Source organism: Podarcis tiliguerta (assembly GCF_965153285.1).
Source record: "Podarcis tiliguerta genome assembly, chromosome: 3".
NCBI lineage: Eukaryota > Metazoa > Chordata > Lepidosauria > Squamata > Lacertidae > Podarcis > Podarcis tiliguerta.
Genome location: NC_139536.1, coordinates 79,964,251 through 79,982,398, shown reverse-complemented (window position 1 = coordinate 79,982,398; position 18,148 = coordinate 79,964,251). Strand labels below are relative to the sequence as shown.

Genomic DNA, 18,148 nt, shown 5'->3' with positions numbered 1-18,148 from the left:
TCCCATAGACATCTGGTTGTTCCATGTGAGAGAAGTATACTGGACTAGATGGGGCGTTGGTCTGATGATCCAGGAGGGCTCTTCCTATGCTCTTATATATCCTCATAGTGAAGTCTGTCTCCAAAGGGGCACTCTCTGTACACAGAAGGGAACTATCAGGAGGCTTGAGAGAACCCCAAGGTTGTTGGGAACACAGCTCAATGAGGACTGAATATGCTAAGTGGAGATGCAATGCAGACTTACAGTTGCATGGGGGATGGGAACCAAACCTGGGAGCATATAACAGAGAGTCCTCAGAGAACCTTTCACCCTGCAACATTGTGTTCCAGCTGTCAACTGTCTATCATAATTAGGGAGATTCTCACAACCAGTTAGGAGGCTGAGCAATGGTTCAATGGAAGGCTTTCCCACCATCTGGCCATCCTGGGAATTAGCTCTCTGTGTACTTAGATGCATATCTGTAGAGCATCTCCAGTTATTGCTTTAATCCAGGGATGGCAAAAGTGTGGTCCTCCAGATGCTGCAATTCATCAGCCACAGCCAGCGAGGAAATGATCTGGAACCATGTGATTTGCTGTCTGCTATACTCCCTGGTGAAGTCAGCACCAGAAAGTTAGGAATTAATTATTAGGAATTAAAGCTGTCTGGAGATTGTACAACTGTCTGCAGCAAAACCTCTCCCTCTCTCAATTCTCTGCTACGCTCCTGTCTCATTCGTGCTTTGCTTCTGCTACCTGCTGGCCAGTTTTACAACTGTGGTTGGTGAGCTCCTGCTGTAAAACTGGATTTCCTAGAAAATAATTTGCATCGCCTAGAGCTGCTTTTGGAGAAATCAATGATTTTTTTCCTTACCTGCATTGGCAAGTGCTGCAGCCTACCATTCAACTATTTGTTCCTTGGGTGAAATATGCTGATATATAGACTAATTTCCCTAGTAAGCATTGCCAAGGTAAGGAATTGCCTCCGAGCCTGGGAGTCAGTTGACTGTTTTGAAGTTCTTCATTTAATTCCAGGTGTGTGGTAAGGAAGTAAACTCTGCGCATTCTTTAGAAATGCTTCCTCATTTACAATCACTCCACAAGTTGCAGGATTGAGGGCTGGTACTGAGAGCAGGTGATTGCAAGGCTCAGATTCAGCTGTGCCATCATAGAAGTTGGGAGCAATCAATTCAGGCAGATCCAAAATGCTAAAATTGTTTATCCTTGTGAATCACATTTTATGTCCTAAGCTGGTCTGCTACTCACAAGTGCTGTGGTAGATGGTGTCCTACTATCATTGGAGCCCAACAACAGCTGGAGGACCACAGATTCTCCATCCTTGGTCTAAGGCCAGTTCTGAAAGCATTGCCCTTGATAAAACCAGACTCTCAGAAGGTGCATTGAAACACCTGCAAATCACACCCAGCATCTTGTAACAGTGGGTGTCAGTCTCAACACTTTCTAGGGTTTATGACTATGGATCATAGCACCACTGCAATTGGAAGGACTTGATATAATAAGAGATCTCCCACCATGAACTGTGTTGACCCTGGACTCCCTCAGAAGATGGTGGACTCTCCTTCATTGAAGGTTTTTAAGCAGAAGTTGGATGGCCATCTGTCATTGATGCTTTAGCTGAGATTCCTGCATTGCAGGGGATTGGACTAGATAACCCTCTGGGTCAAACTGGGCAAGGTAAACAAAATAACGAACAGACAGGAAGTTGTAAGAAATAAATGGAGAAAGGTGCTAGGCGAACCAGAGCAGCGCACGGAAACGCCCTTCACCTTCCCGCCAGAGCGGTACCTATTTATCTACCTGCACTCTGATGTGCTTTTGAACTGGTAGGTTGGCAGGAGCAGGGACCAAGCAACGGGAGCTCACCCCATCGAGGGGATTCAAACCGCCGACCTTCTGATTGGCAAGTCCTAGGCTCTGTGGTTTAACCCACTGTGCCACCTGCGTCCCACATTAGTCCAAAGCAGCATTTAAACCACAGATTTTCAATCACGGGATAACTAACAAGCGCCAACGGAACCCCCTTTCCACCCTATGCTCTCAGGAACCAGATTCACACTTTGCTGAACCCATGGAGCAAGGAATGGCTGAGAGAGATGCTGTAGCCTTGCTGGTAAAGGATAGTAACAGGGAGACTTCAATCCTCACGCAGAAGGGACAGAACTCTGGTCCCTGATGGGTTCCACTTACTTCCGCAAAGGTACACCTTTCTCTTCCCTCCTTCTCTTCATTCTTAGCATGTGTCTGTGGCAGATCACTATGCCTACTCTCCAGGCTTTGGGTAGTTAGGGATCCTTTGAGAACAAGCTGTGCATGTAATGTATGATCTGATGCCCGCTGATTGCTGTCTGAAGCAGCACCCATATCTGTCATCTCCTTTATTTCATGTTTTGTTTCAATCTTTCTTGATTCCTGTGGTGTGTAAACTTCTTAATTGGGCATAAAGTTAAGGGTGGAAAGACTTCTTCATAACAGAGGCATGTTTTGACTCCCGTAAAAGATCCCCAAACCCTCTCAGAAGTCTATGGTAGGTATTGGGCAGGTCGGTTCAGACACACACCTGGTAGCAATTGCCTCAGCGTGAAACAATGGAAGCAATGGGCCTGAGGGAAACTGAGCCATTGGGAGCCACTGAGAGAGGAAACAGGTGTTTTGCAGCTCTCATGAGCCTGAAGTGCAGAGGGTTTGTTTAGAGCTTCCTTTTAATGTTTGGGGTTTCTCAATAACAGTATCACAGAATATATCCAAGGTGTGTGGTGGAAATGGCTTCAGGTAGGCCATATCAATGGGACGCGGGTTCCGTTGGCGCTTGTTAGTTATCCCATGATTGAAAATCGGGGGTTTAAATGCTGCTTTGGACTAATGTGGGACGCGGGTGGCACTGTGAGTTAAACCACAGAGCCTAGGACTTGCCGATCAGAAGGTTGGTGGTTCAAATCCCCGCGACAGTGTGAGCTCCCGTTGCTCAGTCCCTGCTCCTGCCAACTTAGCAGTTTGAAAGCATGTCAAAGTGCAAGTAGATAAATAGGTACTGCTCTGGCAGGAAGGTAAACGGCGTTTACGTGCGCTGCTCTGGTTCGCCAGAAGTGGCTTAGTCATGCTGGCCACATGACCCAGAAACTGTACGCCGGCTCCCTCGGCCAATAAAGCGAGATGAGCGCCGCAACCCCAGAGTCGGCCACGACTGGACCTAATGGTCAGGGGTCCCTTTACCTTTACCTAGGCCATTTCAATGCTGTTGGTAATGCAAATAAACTTCAGCAGCTTTGATTAACAGAAGACCCCCTGGCTTTTCATATGTACTTCCAACAATTATGTGACGCTTAGGGCTTACCAACATCACAACAATGGTTTTTAAAGCCCAGCAAGTGTTGCATTTGCCATTTTCTCTCTACCACCAGCAATGCCTGTCTGCTTGCACTCCAGTTAAATATTAAACATTCCACACTCAGGTTATCTGCATCCCTTATCACTTGTTTCCTAGCTGATAATCTTTAATCACTCAAGTGTTGTAGTAAATCCATAAAGTTTATAGATAACATGGTTTTGTGTCCTTGGATTGTTTTACAGTTTTCTACAGGTCACTGGATTCAACCTTGAGGCTTGTCAGCTGACCAGAAGGATGGTTCATAGCCATTTGTACTTAGAAGATGGCAGATTGAGACTTACTCAATGGGAGTAAGTACTATACTCTCATGTACTATAGACCTGAGGTGTCTGTCATATTCTAACCTGCAAATATACAGCAATATAACAAACTACCTTTCCTTAACCCCAAGATGGGTGTGTGTGACTGCAACTTTTTATAATGTTGATTTATAGGTGGGCTTTGTTTGTTTATTTAGGCCCATTAGCACAACATTTTGGATACTTAGGGGTTTGGGTCTCATTTGATTCCCTGGGTCTAAGGTTTGAACCATACTTGTGGACACCATGGTGCTTTCAGACACCCTCCTGGCAGATGTCCCCAGTGCTTTTTTCCTAAAAAAATAAAAATAAAAATAATGTTTAAGGGCACTCTCATTTCCCTACGCATATTTAAGTACTGCCCCCCAATGAGGCCAAACTTAGATTCACAAAATGTTCTTTTTTTTAAATTGGGAGCATCCAGTGCTTTTTTCTGGGGGGTGGGGCACAGGGGGAAACATACCCCTAAGTCCCCCCAGGAAAAAAGCACTGGATGCGCCCTTTAAAAAAAACCAAAAACCAACCTTGAGGGTTCTTTGCTTTTTCTTTGGTTGGAAAGGTTGTCTGGGTTGTGAGGGGGAAAGTTGGCCTGCTTTTCTTTCCTGTGTTTTATTTGTTTTGGGGAGCATAGGCATTTTGCCTTCTTTGAGGGAGGGGAGTTCTGAACATTACTAGCCTTTCTTCTGTGAAACTTGATTCACAACTGTGCCCCCAGCTTGAAAAAAAAAAGGTTCAGTGGCCCCTGGCATCAGTTCTCCGCAGGTGACATGGCAAGTTGCCTAGAAGGAAGAGTTCCAGAAGTCATATGCTGATGCCTTATCATGACCGATAAAAACGTGGCCTTTCCTGGAGTTTTTGACTCTATGCCACACTGTAGCAACAAGGTCCCAGAGTTTAAACCTTTACTGTGGAGTTTTTAAACAACAGAATAGCAGCAGCAGCAGCAGCAGCAGCAGCAGCAGTAGTAGTAATAATAATAATAATAATAATATAATTTATTTATACCCCACCCATCTGGCTGGGTTTCCCCAGCCAGAATAGGATTCTTATGCTACCTGGGGCAGAAAGCAGAGCCGTAGCTTTCCCCCCCATGAAATATGTGTATGATTATGCTCAATATTTTAGAAGCGGGACCTAAGAACTGCCATGTTATTTTAAGCAGACGTACATACTTTTATGCTCCACTGAGACTAATTCCCAGGTAACAGGACACAGGATTGATGCCTTAATAGTCCTGCTTGTGTGAGCTGGGGACCGGCTTGTCAGTCCATCAGTTCATCTAAGACTGAGTACCATTCCCTCCCATGGATGGATCAGTGGCAGAAACACAGACATATCGCTTTCATCATTAGATGTCCTTTGTCACTCCTGCTGAGCTCTCCATTTACCTTTTTGTGGTTACTTAGTGGCTTGTAAATCCAAGTGTTAAATTAATGCGATGAGAAAAGCTTTACATGTAGCAAGATCCAGAAGACATTGTAACTTATGGCTGCAGTCTTGAAGTTGAAATGCCGTTGTTTGTTGGCTAATCATTCTAATCTCAAACGCTACAGAAACCAGGGTGTATCCCTGATTCACCAATTCAGTGCATTAACCACTAGGCTGGAGGGCAAAAACATTGCTAATCCCACTTTCAGAGGATCTAAAATGTAGCCTGTGATTTCAACATGTGTTTAATTTGAGGCTCATAGGGACTTAGAACCTATTAAAGCAGGTGCGTTTCTTCTCCTTATTTGGAGAGCAGCAAACTATCGTCCCAGATCTGTTCTCACCCCAGCATTTGCCACTTGGTTGGAGAGCAGAGCATGTGCGCTCCAAGTATAGCTGGAGACTGTCTCTGCACATTGTTAATATTGTACATCTTAGGACAAGGACAAAAATGTGAATTGCAAAAGGGAATGAATAATGAAAACAGGAGTCTGGTGTTCTGCATGCTGGCTGAGTCTCTCTCTCTACAAAATCTATCACCAGCTGCATCCCTTTCATTGCAACAACAAACAAATGCTGTAGGTAGGGCCACACAGACATCTGCGGTCGAGCATTATTGCCTCCTGTGGCTCAGGGGGCTTCCTGCTGAGGTTCAGTCAGACAAGCAAAGGGCTTGGGCAGCTCCTTGAACCAAAGCTCCTGGGTTTCTGTGGTTTTCCCAGAGTTCCTTGAAGCCTTAACAAAACAGTGTGGGTGGGTTGCTTTGTGCTGTGTGAGCTATCCATATCCAGAACTTGACCCAAGAAAGAGATGGCATTGTGAGGAGGAATTGAAAATGAGGCAGCAATATGATGCAATGGCATCAATGTCACAAGCAGGTAGGGATTAGGTGAGGTGACAAAGCTCACCAAGAGTGATTCAGTTCCAAAACAGGGAGAGTGTGTCTAGCCCTAATCCTATGGCGACAGAAGGATGCTATGAAATGCTAGATGGGGCTAATATGTTAATCGGGATTAATAAGAATTCCCACGGCCTAGACAAAGCAAAAATTGGGTATTGGCATTAGCCACAACCATCTCAGGCTGATTTTTGCCTGTGTGTTATAAAGAGATGTGAGAGAGCTGTGTTGATGGCTTTCACTGAGCAGATCTCATCTGTGGATGAGTGCATTTTCCTGAAGTATTAATTCCAGACAAAAGGCCTTAAGAGAACAGTTTCTGTTACATCTCACCTACCACACTTCTGATGTGCTGCTATGGGGAGTAGGGAAAACTGCCCACTTCCATGCAGCAGATCCAGGTGTAGAAATGGCGAGACGCTCAACTTAAAATTCTCCCATTGCAGTAACTAGCGTGTTCCCACTGCTGTGTTCATGGAATCTTCCAGAGCATGCATTGACACTGCTTCTTCTTCCCAGTGTCCATCTGTTCAGGGAATGAGAAGAGGATCTGTAGTAAGATGAACTGATTTTCTGTGCATGTGGGATCATTGCAGGACATGTTGGTTCCAGAAAACCACAAGACAGTTTATTTTTATTAATGATTTGTTTGCAATTATATCCCACTTTTTGTCCAAGGAGCTTAAATGGCAGTTTCACAGCCATCCCTGTTTTATCTGCACCACGACCCAGTGAGATAGGTTAAACTAAAAGGCCCAGGGTCGCCCAGTGAGTTCTGTGGAGGAGCGGGAATAGAACCTACTGCCCAAATTTCTTACTATAATGGCAGACTGCAAGCCAGCAGGCTCACTCTTAAGACAGGGCCATGGCCGTGACCTTATAATACAAAGTGTGTGACTGCAATAATAGCCATTGTTTTCACATATGAAGTGCATGGTGTTGGGGAATGGAGACAATTGCCCTTATGCTGAGGTGATTCGTGATCATAAACGTCACGCTCGCTTCCCCCTCCCCCCCTTGCTCATTCATTCAGACCATTTCTGCCCTGTCAGGGTTTGTTTAGCCACACCTTGGTTGGCTGTGGATGAAAACAGTCAGGAGCAAATAAAGTTCAAGGGAACTGCTGCTGGGGTCACTATTTACTGTTTGGCTTCCTGTGTATAAAAACCATGCCATGCCTACCTTGTTGTCAGGAATAGTCGTTTCTGTTTTCTCATTATATTTCCGCATTGATCAGTTCTCCAAACGGCAGAAGATCCCAGGCTGAGCACTCTCTTAGGGAGCTGTTATGGCTGCTCGAGGGCCGTTTGAGATGGGTGGCAAATGTTGCAGCGGCTCAGTTTCTCCCCAGACCATCCTCTACCAAATCCTTAACAATGAAGAGCGATGGAAGACTGAAGGGAACCCCCAGTGTTTCCCCCTTCCCTTTCCGTTTCCAAATATTGGCTGCCCCTGTGAGGTAAACCGAAGAGTCATCCTGAAAATACCGGGCATCACCTGCAACAGAGCATCAGAAGTGCTTCTGAAAACTATCACGTTCATAAGAAAGCTGCCTTCTTTTTTCCAGTTGCCCCTGGAGGACCAGATCCTCTTGATACGACAGGGCTGGGCACCCCTCTTCCTACTGGGTCTGGCTCAAGAACGGGTGGACTTTGAACTCTTAGAGACCTCAGTCCCCAGCCTCTTGAAAGCAATCCTCCTTAATCAGTCTCCGGCAGGTGAATACAAACTGGAGAACTCTCCTTTGGGAGCATCACTAGCAGAAGTTCAGAAGATTAAGGATTTCCTGGGAAAGTTCTGGAACGCAGACATTTGCGCAAAAGAATATGCCTATCTTAAAGGAATTGTTCTATTTAATCCTGGTAAGTCTCGTCCAGGTATTTTCAAAGGCTGCAGTCCTGCCCTCAGTTCCTTGAGCATTGCTCCTATTAATACCCAAGGGACTTAACAGCTTGACTTGACTTACTTAATGACAGGATTGCACCCTAAAACTGCATAGTTCAGGGTGCAGAAATAAATTTATAAGTTGCTTAAGAGGAAGGAATTTTTAATTGGGTTTTTACATGTTTTCAAAAATCCATTTTTAAACCTTTCTGACTTTCAAACTACAATATACTTTTTTTTTTTAAAAAGTATGTATTATATATAATACACATGCAGGTGTTGTGGGTGTATGGGAGCTAAAATATCCACTTTAGGCTCTAGTCTAATGTGAGGGAGATGTATGCAGGGTCAATACTGGACAATGCACAATGTAAATGTGATATTACATTACTATAAGTCAGGGGTGGGGAATCTGTGGTCTTCCTGATGTGGATTGCAACTCACATAAGCCCCATCCAATTTAGACAATTGTAATGGACGATGGGAGCTGTAGTCCAACAATGTATGAAGGGACACAGATTCCTGTTTCCAGCTGGAAGTGCTGCTGCAATGTAGGGAGCCAATTACTACAAAAATGTGGAATGAGTAACAGACCCTTCAAAAGAGATCTTAAGAGGATGGAGTCATTAGTGACAAGAGCATGGGGCACTAAATATAATTAAAGGTTCATTCATGAAACATTACCGTGGGCTTTTGAGTAAACGCCTAACTGCAGTGGTAACCAGTTGAAAAACTTTATGGCATTCTGTATTTAGAAAGAAGTTGTCATCTGCTCGATTTCGTCCACCTTGTTTATTTTTAAGCCAGCTTTTTGGAGTCAATCCCTCACAAGGCTGTTTTCAATACTGTGTATCAAAACATGAGTTATATAAATCAAAATATCTAACCTATAAAACAAACAGCAGGAATCCAAAATGAGGGACTGAAAAATAAAAACACTGAACCCAGCATAAGATAAAAATGGACCACACTCCCAGCGAACATGCAATAAATGGCATTGCCGTAGCTCTTCACACTTTCCTGCTCTCAGAACCAACACAACGAGAAGATGCATTTATTTCCCTTATTTCCTTATTTCTAATTTTACAGACCTCCACGACTTAAAATGCCACCATTATGTCCAGGCCCTTCAACAGGAAGCTCAGCATACTCTGATGGAGTTTGTCTCAATGACTCATAGCAGAAGCAGGAGGAGATATGCTTGGATGATGGAATCACTTGGTTTTCTGAGGACCTTCAGTCCAGATACCATTGGAGAACTCTTCTTCAAACCCATCTTGGGTGATGTCGACTTAAACACCTTACTTCTGGAAACACTTTACACCAAACAGGACCTTATTTGACATCTGATGAGACATTACAGAAGACCAGGAATATCATCAAAAGGGGCAAGTTCCCCAGAACAATAGGAAACCTTGCTTTCTGTGCACTGGAATCTGTCTCCACCCCTGTGGAGAACCCCACCACACTGTAGGACTCTTCTCTGTTTTGCCTATTTCCTGTTTCTTTGCTGATCTGCATTAATATATATATTTCACCAGTCATCCATATGCTATGGAGGCCAGCATTCTATTGCCCTTTTATTGATAATCTCCACTAGATAATGACTTTCCTCCCTCTTATTGTTGCATTACACTTGTTTTTATTAACGCTTTGCCACCCATGTATTTCCAGACATTTAATGGTTCAGCACAGGACAAAACAGCCCAGACGTAAAATAAAGTATGTTTTATTTAAGTTTGTTCTTAATATAAGCAGTGATGCTTGCATTTGCTGTGAATTTTGAAATTTGGTGGCTCAGTTAATTTTGTTACCAATACTTTTGATACTACACAGTTATGGTCACTTTAAATCAGGCATGGTCAAACTTGGCCTTCCAGCTGTTTTGGGACTACAAGTCCCATCATCTCTGACCACTGGTCCTGTTAGCTAGGGATGATGGGAGTTGTAGTCCCAAAAGAGCTGGAGGGCCAAGTTTGGCCATGCCTGCTAAATGGTATATCCTGTGCAATGTATGGATTTTTGTCACTTTAGAAATGTGGCTGTGTGAGCTTTGAGTCCCCCCCCCTCCCACCCAAGCCTAAGCCAATTACTCTATAAAGCACCTTTCTGCAGTTAACACATAATAGATGGCTCACAGGTGAACACATGCATTCTTTAGACAAGTCTAGGGCCTCCATCTTCTGAAGTATCTCAGGCTTGCCCCAGAACCACTGCCACAGTCTCTCACCTGGTGCCACAACTGGTGTTGGCTCAGGTTCCCAGCGACCCTGCCCTCACTTAGCTGTAGCTCTCTCTTAAAGGCTGCTTCCAGAGTCTTTTCCTTGCAGTCTTTTTTCCAGCTCTTAACCTGTGACCTCTGTGTTTGTGAGCATGGGTATGTAAGTCCTTGCTGAGCAGCATTAGGTTTTAAGTTGTTTCTACATGCCAGTTTGTCTTTTAATTGCTAATTAAGTAGGTTTTATGACCATACATTCAGGTCTTCGATGTCATGAAAGGGATGTTGCTGCAACTTTACAATGCATTTAGTATAACCTGAGCTTTATGTGTGCACTTTGAATTCCACCTCTATATAATTTGCCCTTTATTTTTCACATACCAACACCGGTATGCAAGTTTTCGGTTAACGCTACCTTGTCTTTGTTCACACATTTAAAAAATGCAGCTTGATGGTTGCAAAATTGCTGGCTGTTTTCTTTTAATGCATTCTAATCGAGATAAGACTGGATTTAAATATTCAGGAAAGCTAAATGCATATTGAAACAAATGGTCAGTGTATACTACTCCACCAAAAACAGGGAGGACTTGTCCACTCCACTAGTAACAACACAAAAGCATGTAGTAGTCGTAGTAGCAACAGCAACAACAACAATAACAATAATAATTTTATTATTCCTACTCTGCCCATCTGACTGAGGTGCCCCAACCACTCTGGGCAGCTTCCAACAATATAAAAGCATAATAAGACATCAAACACCTAAAACTTCCCTATATAGGGCTGCCTTCAGATGTCTTCTAAAAGTTGTAGTTACAGTGGTACCTCAGGTTAAGTACTTAATTCGTTCCGGAGGTCCATTCTTAACCTGAAACTGTTCTTAACCTGAAGCACCACTTTAGCTAATGGGGCCTCCTGCTGCCGCTGTGCCGCCGGAGCACGATTTCTGTTCTCACCCTGAAGCAAAGTTCTTAACCCGAGGTACTATTTCTGGGTTAGCGGAGTCTGTAACCTGAAGCGTATGTAACCTGAAGCGTATGTAACCCGAGGTACCACTGCATTTACCTTCTTGAAATCTGATGGGAAGGAGGGTGCCACTACTGAGAAGGCCCTCTGTCTGGTTCCCTGTAACTTTACTTCTTGCAGTGAAGTTTACTATTCCACTCGTAATAGTTAGATGTATAACACACTCCTATGTATGTTTATGTGGAAGTAAGACCCAATGAATTTGTCTGAAGGATTGCAACCTGGATGCATCATTTTCAGGATGGCTCAGTACGGAATATCATTATGCTGGAATACCAATCAGTAAAGGAAGCAAGCGGGAATCCTTCAATGCATAAGCAGCTGGGGAATGGTTAGAGCAGAAGGGAGGGAGTCCAACAGCAGATGGAGCCAAAACCAATGACAGGAAGAGCCAAGTACTTGTAGTTTTGCCTCCTTTGTCCCCACCAGGTATGTGAGGTTAGGACTGCAGTCTTAGAAAGCAACCTTGCTGCTTTTACTTCCTCTCACACACTCTCTTATTATGAAAATTAACATAATTTGATTCTCATTCCGCAAGGATGAAGAACAAGTGGAACCAGGCTTTCCAAGGGTGGAGAAACAAGCAACTAAATAGTGGTGCTCAATTTGACCTTTCTGTGAACAGAACAGGAGTTGTTTGCTGCAAATTTCAGCCAGAAGTCCATTCAGTAGAGAAAACGTAGAATACACATGGGTTGGGAAGTTTGGAAGAAAAGCAGGGTGGGCTTTAAGCTTTAGAAGGAACTGTAAAGTATTTCCTAGAAATTCTTCAGGGGATGGAAAGCAACGGTACAAAATCAAATGCAAGCTTTGGTCTGCTGCTGCAGGGTTACAATTAAATCCAAGGTAATGAACCTATTAAGGAACATTTATTTAAAAACTATTCAAGATCTTGAACTTAAACATAAAAAACTGGTTCAGCTAGAATATATGCCAAGCTAGAGCAGCATAGATGGGAACTGGACGCTGTGGAATCTCATTATGTGGCCAAGTCACTCCACTTTGTGAAACCAAAGTTCAGTGCTCTAAACTCTTAGCAAATGCGTTAAAGGGGGAGAAAAAGAAGCCATCACATGTGTTCTCTAACGGCTCAGAAACCTAGGATGGTAAAAATAATAAACAAATGGTTCTGATGCTATTACTTGAACCTATATCAGTCAAAGTAACTGTTACATAGGGCTTTTTTCCAGGGGGAACTCAATTCCGGCACCTCTCAGGTTGGTGCCATTGGCATTCTAAGAGAAAAGGGGAGGCATTCATGGTGAGTTCTGGCGCCTCTTTTTCTAGAAAAATAACACTGCTGTTACAGAACAATATGAATCAATATTTGGATAATCTGCATTTGAAACCACTTAAAGAAGAACACACAAAGTTATCAAATACAGCATTTATACTGAAGAAGAAATCAGTTATCAACATTGGCAAGCTAAAGCATGGCAACACACCAGGCCCAGACTGCTTTGGCAGTCTTTTTTATAACAGGGTTGCCATATTTCAAAAAGTGAAAATCTGGACACAAAAGTTGAGGATTTTCCTGGACATTAAACCCTTTCCCACCTGGATGCTGTTTACAAATTCAAGAGTGCCTAATACCTTATTTGAATATTTTGTTTAATACTATCCGGAATGGGGAAAGAATCTCAGATACTTGGAATATCCCATGTGGGATCTGAAGGAAGTGGGATCCTATCACCTGATCAAGATTTCCCCTTTTCACTCATGCTCTTCACCAGAGTTCCTCAAACACGACCCTCCAGATGTTTTTGGCCTACAACTCCCATGATCCTTAGCTATCAGGACCAGTGGTCAAGGATGATGGGAATTGTAGTCTCAAAACATCTGGAGGGCTGAGTTTGAGGAAGTCTGCTCTTCACAATCCCCCTGGAGCCCTGGCTGTAGCATTAAGATATAATCCCTTCATTAAAGGATAGCAGGGAGAGGGCAAACAACATATGTGGACAATATTATTTGTATGACACGTAATCCCAAAGGGACAATCCGTGCATTGAGGACTGAATTAACAGTTTTTGAGAAAGTATAGCTGGACTATGTTCTAACTGGGATAAATCGTTTTTGTATTGTAATGTCAATTCAAATACACAACTGGAACTTTAAAAAGTTAACATCTTGATACGTTGTAAAGATTTCCATTACTTAAGGATGCAGATCCCTTGAAATTTAAATACATCACATTATTTGAATTTTATTCCTTTAGTCAAAAAGATTATGTGTAATTTGGGCAGATGGAAGAAGCTTAATATATCTATTTTTGGCTGAATTGCATCAGTAAATATGATGATAGTTCCTACATTTCTACATCTGTTCCAAGTGCTTCCTCTCTCTCTCTCTCCATCCTACCTCTCTTAAGAATTGGCAAAGAATGATTAAAAATTTTGTATTTCAGATGAAGAGAACAAGATTAGCTCTGTAAAATTGTTGTAGGAGGCCAGATGAAGGAGGATGGGGACGTCCACATTTGATGCTATATTGCAAAGCATTTCAAATAAGATAACACTGTTTTATTATTGACAAAGTTGACAAAAATGGATTTTACATGGACAGAAGTGATGGGTATTGCCATTTTGCAAATGGACTCCTACAGTGCTGCATTAAATTCATAATCCATATGCTCTGCCCTATCCTATTCCTACAGCTGCTTCTATCATCCCTGATCATTGGTAATTGAAGCTGAGGGGGGCTTAGAGTTCAGCCACACCTGGAGGCCTACAGGCTCCCCATCCTTGCTTTAGTGTGCCCTAGTACATCGCTAGATAACTAAAGCAAGGTTTCTACTTACAGTATTGCTGTTCCTTATTTTTCTGTGCCATCTTGTGGGTTGTCAGAGAATTGCAACATGAACGATGCACTTTACAGACCACATTGCAATGGGCATTCAAGCGAAACTCAGAAGATGTAAATAAGATGCTGTAACATTAGTGGCTGGTGCCCATCGAGACTGGTAGGGTGGAAGGCAGGGAGACCAACTGTAGGTGGAACCAGAGACAATGAATTCTAATTTTGTCCCCCTCCTCTTCCTTGCTGAGTTCTACATATGCAACCCTGGAACTAAGAAGGGGGAAGCTGACAGACAGCGCCACCCTATGAACTGGTTGCGAGGCAGGCAAGTGGAGGATGGCAGAGGGCAGACTACGGTTGAGGGAAATTGTTTGGTCCTGTTCATGGCGGTGTGGCTGTGGATTGAAGGAGTACAGAGTGCATCATGGGCCACCCCTGTGCTGCTCTTGTCCGACACCCGCCTTGTTTCAGCAGGCACAATGATTCCATGGATGGAAGGTTCTGCAGGTGTCCCTCTCATTGTGGTGCCATATTTGGTGTTCTAAGGATATATCGGGGCTTCCATCAACTCACCTTGACATCATATGGAAAATATTTGCATTTTTCATTAATTCAAATAAGCATGCTTAAGAAACGATTAAGGTGAGTCTCGATTCAGGTGCTGCAATTTGATGACAGCATCGTTTTGTATGCAACACATATGCTCTATCACTCACCCTTCCCTAGCAGGGGATTTCTAACGTGTTTGACAACTAGCAAATAAATGAATGCAATCTCCCTCAAGAAATAAGACCTGACCTGAGAAAGTTTATGAACTTTGCTTCTATCTTTATTTGGGTGTGTGTGTCCTGAATGTGTCCATGGTGGTTGTTGTTTTTATCCTTGCAGGTGAGGGAGAGCACAAAATGGCAGGAAGTGCCGTTTCCGTACAACTCTGCAGTTTCAAAAGTCAAATCGCTGCCAAGATTCCCTTTATATCACACGCGAACCTCCCAATTTCCTCTTAGCACCTAATCCGCACCAATACTTTGCGCATGCGTCTTACAACGCCAATTCCCCCCACCTTCCAGAGCAGTGTCTCGCTCGGTATTTTTAAACACAACCCCACCGCCCCAGCAGGGAGGGTTCTGATTGGCCCGTCCCCCGCTCGCAAAGCTGCCAATGAGAATGTCCGGTGCGGTCCCCGCCTGCGCTTCTCAGGGTCGGCGTAGCGAGACCACGGGCGCGCGCGTTCCTCGTCAGCAGCCGACATGGCGCTCGCTGGGCTCGCGCTGCGCGGCGCTGTTGCGGCGGCGTCGAGACCTCGGCCGCGGCTACGTTTCGCGACGGGGCCTCTGAGCCGCAGGCACGCGGCGCATTTCACTTTCCAGCCGGACCCAGAGCCCACCCAGTATGGTGAGAGCTTCCGTCCTCCTCACTCGTTCCTGAGTAGAAGCGAGCCGCCCTCGCTTTCCCGTCCACGCGCCCGGCGGACTGAGGCGGCGCAAAGCTGAGGCGGTAGAATGGACTGCACCATTTAAGGAGGGGGAAAAAGAAAAAAAAGATATTTTCACACACCCCACCGGATGCCGTTACTCAAAAACCGCGCACCAGGCGCTAGGCCCTTTTTCTAAGTCCCGCGCCTTTTATTTCTGAAGAATCTTTTACGTGCAGCCGAATTTTAAAAAGGCACCTTCCACCCCCCTCGTGCCCTTAAAGTGGTGCAGTCCGTTCTCCCTTCTCATTCCCGCTTGGTTCCGCTGTCCTATGGAGACTCAGCCTCATGTTGCTGCTGGGGAGGGTGAAGGCTTGGAGCTAGAGGGCGATCGCTTTGTGAATGGGGGGCAGAAATAAATCAAACTTGTTTACTCTCTCCCCCCCCCCTTGGGTGGTGGTGCTCGCGTTATTAAAATTCAGGTTGCCCACCTCATTGTGGTACTGCAGAGCAGCAAGGCAGCCAGGTGCCAAAGAGGACAGAAGGACACTGGCAGTTTTTTTTAGCAGTTATGGCAGAAATTGGGAGGCTTGCACCCAGCTGGTAGTTTGCTGTAGTTCTTTGCATCTGGTCACATTCACTTAATGTTGGAGTAGGGTTTTTCTCCTTCATCCCCTTGAACGTGGAACTCCCAAAACAAGGCGTCCTGTAAATATTGATTCTAGGGAGTGAGAGATGTTACAGTGGTGCCCCGCAAGACGAATGCCTTGGAAGACGAAAAACTCGCAAGACGAAAGAGTTTTCCGTTTTCTGAGGTGCTTTGCAAGACGGATTTCCCTATGGGCTTGCTTCGCAAGACGAAACGTCTTGCGCCTTTCTTTTTAAAACCGCCAATGCATTCCTATGGGAAACCGTCAATACGCATTGGTGCTTCGCAAGACGAAAAAACTCATAGAACGAAAAAACTCGCAGAACGAATTAATTTCATCTTGCGGGGCACCATTGACAAACACACACTCCTGTGGGTAGGAGTGACAGTAAAAATGATGAAAACCATACACGCAGGCGTACAGTGGTACCTCAGTTTACGAACAGTCCTGTTTACAAACTATTAGGTTTACGAACTCCACAAAACCGGAAGTAGTGTCCTAGTTTGCGAATTTTATCTTGGACTACAAATGGAAGCCGAACAGTGAAAGGGCACCAGTGGAGGGAGGCCTCATTAGGGAAAGCACGCCTCAGTTTAAGAACGGTTTTGGTTTAAGAACGGACTTCCGGAACGGATTAAGTTCGTAAACCGAGGTACCACTGTATATGTAAACGATGGTACTACTAGAACTCTGTGACACCAGCCTGCCATGATTTATCTGTACAGAAGATTTTTAAAACTCAAAAGTTTACATACGCTGAATTCTTGGAGATGTGACCTGTGCTACTTTATAGTTCGTACATGAGGTCACTTCGTGAAGAGAAATTGCATCAGTCAGGCATCAGAACTATAATGATTTTGTACTTTAGGGTGCAGAGATAGACAGTTACACCTGTTAAGTAATTCCACTTCCTTGCTTCCTCAATACCGTTGAACAGCTGGCGGTGGAAGAATGCTAAAAGGATAGCCTATTATGAGTGCATCCAAAAGAGAGAGAGAGTGTGTGTGTATGTGTGTGTGTGTATATATATATATATATGTAACTATATATATATATAATATATATATAAAATATATATAAATATAAAAAATATATATATAAATATATATATACGAAAGCATATATATATATATATATATATGTAACAATGCAGGTTTTGGTGTCCTCGGGTGTCTTCCCGTGTAAAAGTTGGGGTGTCTAGGCGACGTTTCGACGAGGTCTCACTCGTCATCTTCAGGCTGGTGCTTTCGGCTTCTTGTTACTGGAACAGAGCAGGATCTCAGTGTTTGAGTTCCTATAAATACTGTTGAGGAGGTGTGGTGTATAGCCTCCAATGTTCTGGGCAGAGAGGAGGTTCCCAGGCTAGTGTGCCTTTTCTTCTTTTGTTCCTTAATTACTTGAGGGATATCTTGAGTGATTTCTTGAGTGATTTCCTGAATCCCACTTAGGTGGGTCATTAGGTGTGGATTAGTTGCTAAAGCCTTCGTGTCTTGAACTCTTGAACTTTGTGAAGAGTTTTTCTGAGAAGATGGCTGTACTGCACTTGGTTGTGCTCTGGCTTGGCTTCGTGTATAGGGGCGAGCTGTGGTTTTGTGGCCTGTGCCAGCCAGATCTGTGTAGGGATTGCAGGGGGGTGCAGCATCCGGAGGTGCCACCCTGGTTTGGCTACTGGATGGTGTCTGTAATTTATCTGTGGAGAGGGTCTGGGTTTGGGTCTGGTGTGGTTGATTGGTGATGGCGTTCTGTGTGCCTCTGGATCTGGTGTCAGATTTTGTGGGGAGGGCTAATTTCCAGATGTCTGGCAAGCGGGATGTGTCGTCACGCTTGTTCATGTTGTGAGGGTGTTTCTCTATCTCGATGGCTTCCATGATTATTCTCTTGTGGTGATGTTCCATGTTAAAGAGCAATTTGGAATCTGCAAAATTAATTTCGTGTCCTGTTTCTTTCATGTGTTGGAAAAGAGAGGAAGTTTTTTCTTCTTTTTTGACGGCATTCTTGTGTTCTGCGATCCGTGCATTTATTCGTCTGTTTGTTTTTTCTGCCCAGCCACGTACATTGGACAAACAAACAGACGAATAAATGCACGGATCGCAGAACACAAGAATGCCGTCAAAAAAGAAGAAAAAACTTCCTCTCTTTTCCAACACATGAAAG

At 44.1% G+C, this 18,148-nt stretch overlaps 2 protein-coding genes across 4 annotated transcripts in view; both read left to right on the top strand.

Moving 5' to 3' along the window:
• Positions 1-3,564: 3,564 nt before the first annotated feature.
• Positions 3,565-9,659, top strand: LOC310674433 (nuclear receptor subfamily 0 group B member 1-like). The gene is made up of 3 exons (XM_083433626.1): positions 3,565-3,674; positions 7,577-7,871; positions 8,983-9,659. The coding sequence occupies exons 1-3, from the start codon at positions 3,669-3,671 to the stop codon at positions 9,234-9,236; spliced, it is 555 nt and encodes a 184-aa protein (XP_083289752.1). The 5' UTR covers positions 3,565-3,668; the 3' UTR covers positions 9,237-9,659.
• Positions 9,660-15,111: 5,452 nt separating this feature from the next.
• The window catches only part of BCKDHB (branched chain keto acid dehydrogenase E1 subunit beta), a 45,715-nt gene continuing 42,678 nt past the window's right edge, over positions 15,112-18,148 (top strand). The window contains exon 1 of one of the 3 annotated variants that reach the window (XM_083431209.1): positions 15,112-15,325. In XM_083431209.1, the coding sequence (XP_083287335.1) occupies positions 15,181-15,325 (145 nt within the window). In that variant the 5' untranslated portion in view covers positions 15,112-15,180. Of the gene's footprint in view, positions 15,326-15,688; positions 15,711-18,148 lie in introns of those variants that run through there. The other 2 variants (XM_083431211.1, XM_083431210.1) reach the window with 2 other exon arrangements.

Bases quoted from the DNA above. Each gene is read 5' to 3' on its own strand.
- LOC310674433 (XM_083433626.1), top strand. The intron at 7,872-8,982 runs GTAAGTCTCGTC...CTAATTTTACAG, and splicing joins AATTGTTCTATTTAATCCTG to ACCTCCACGACTTAAAATGC.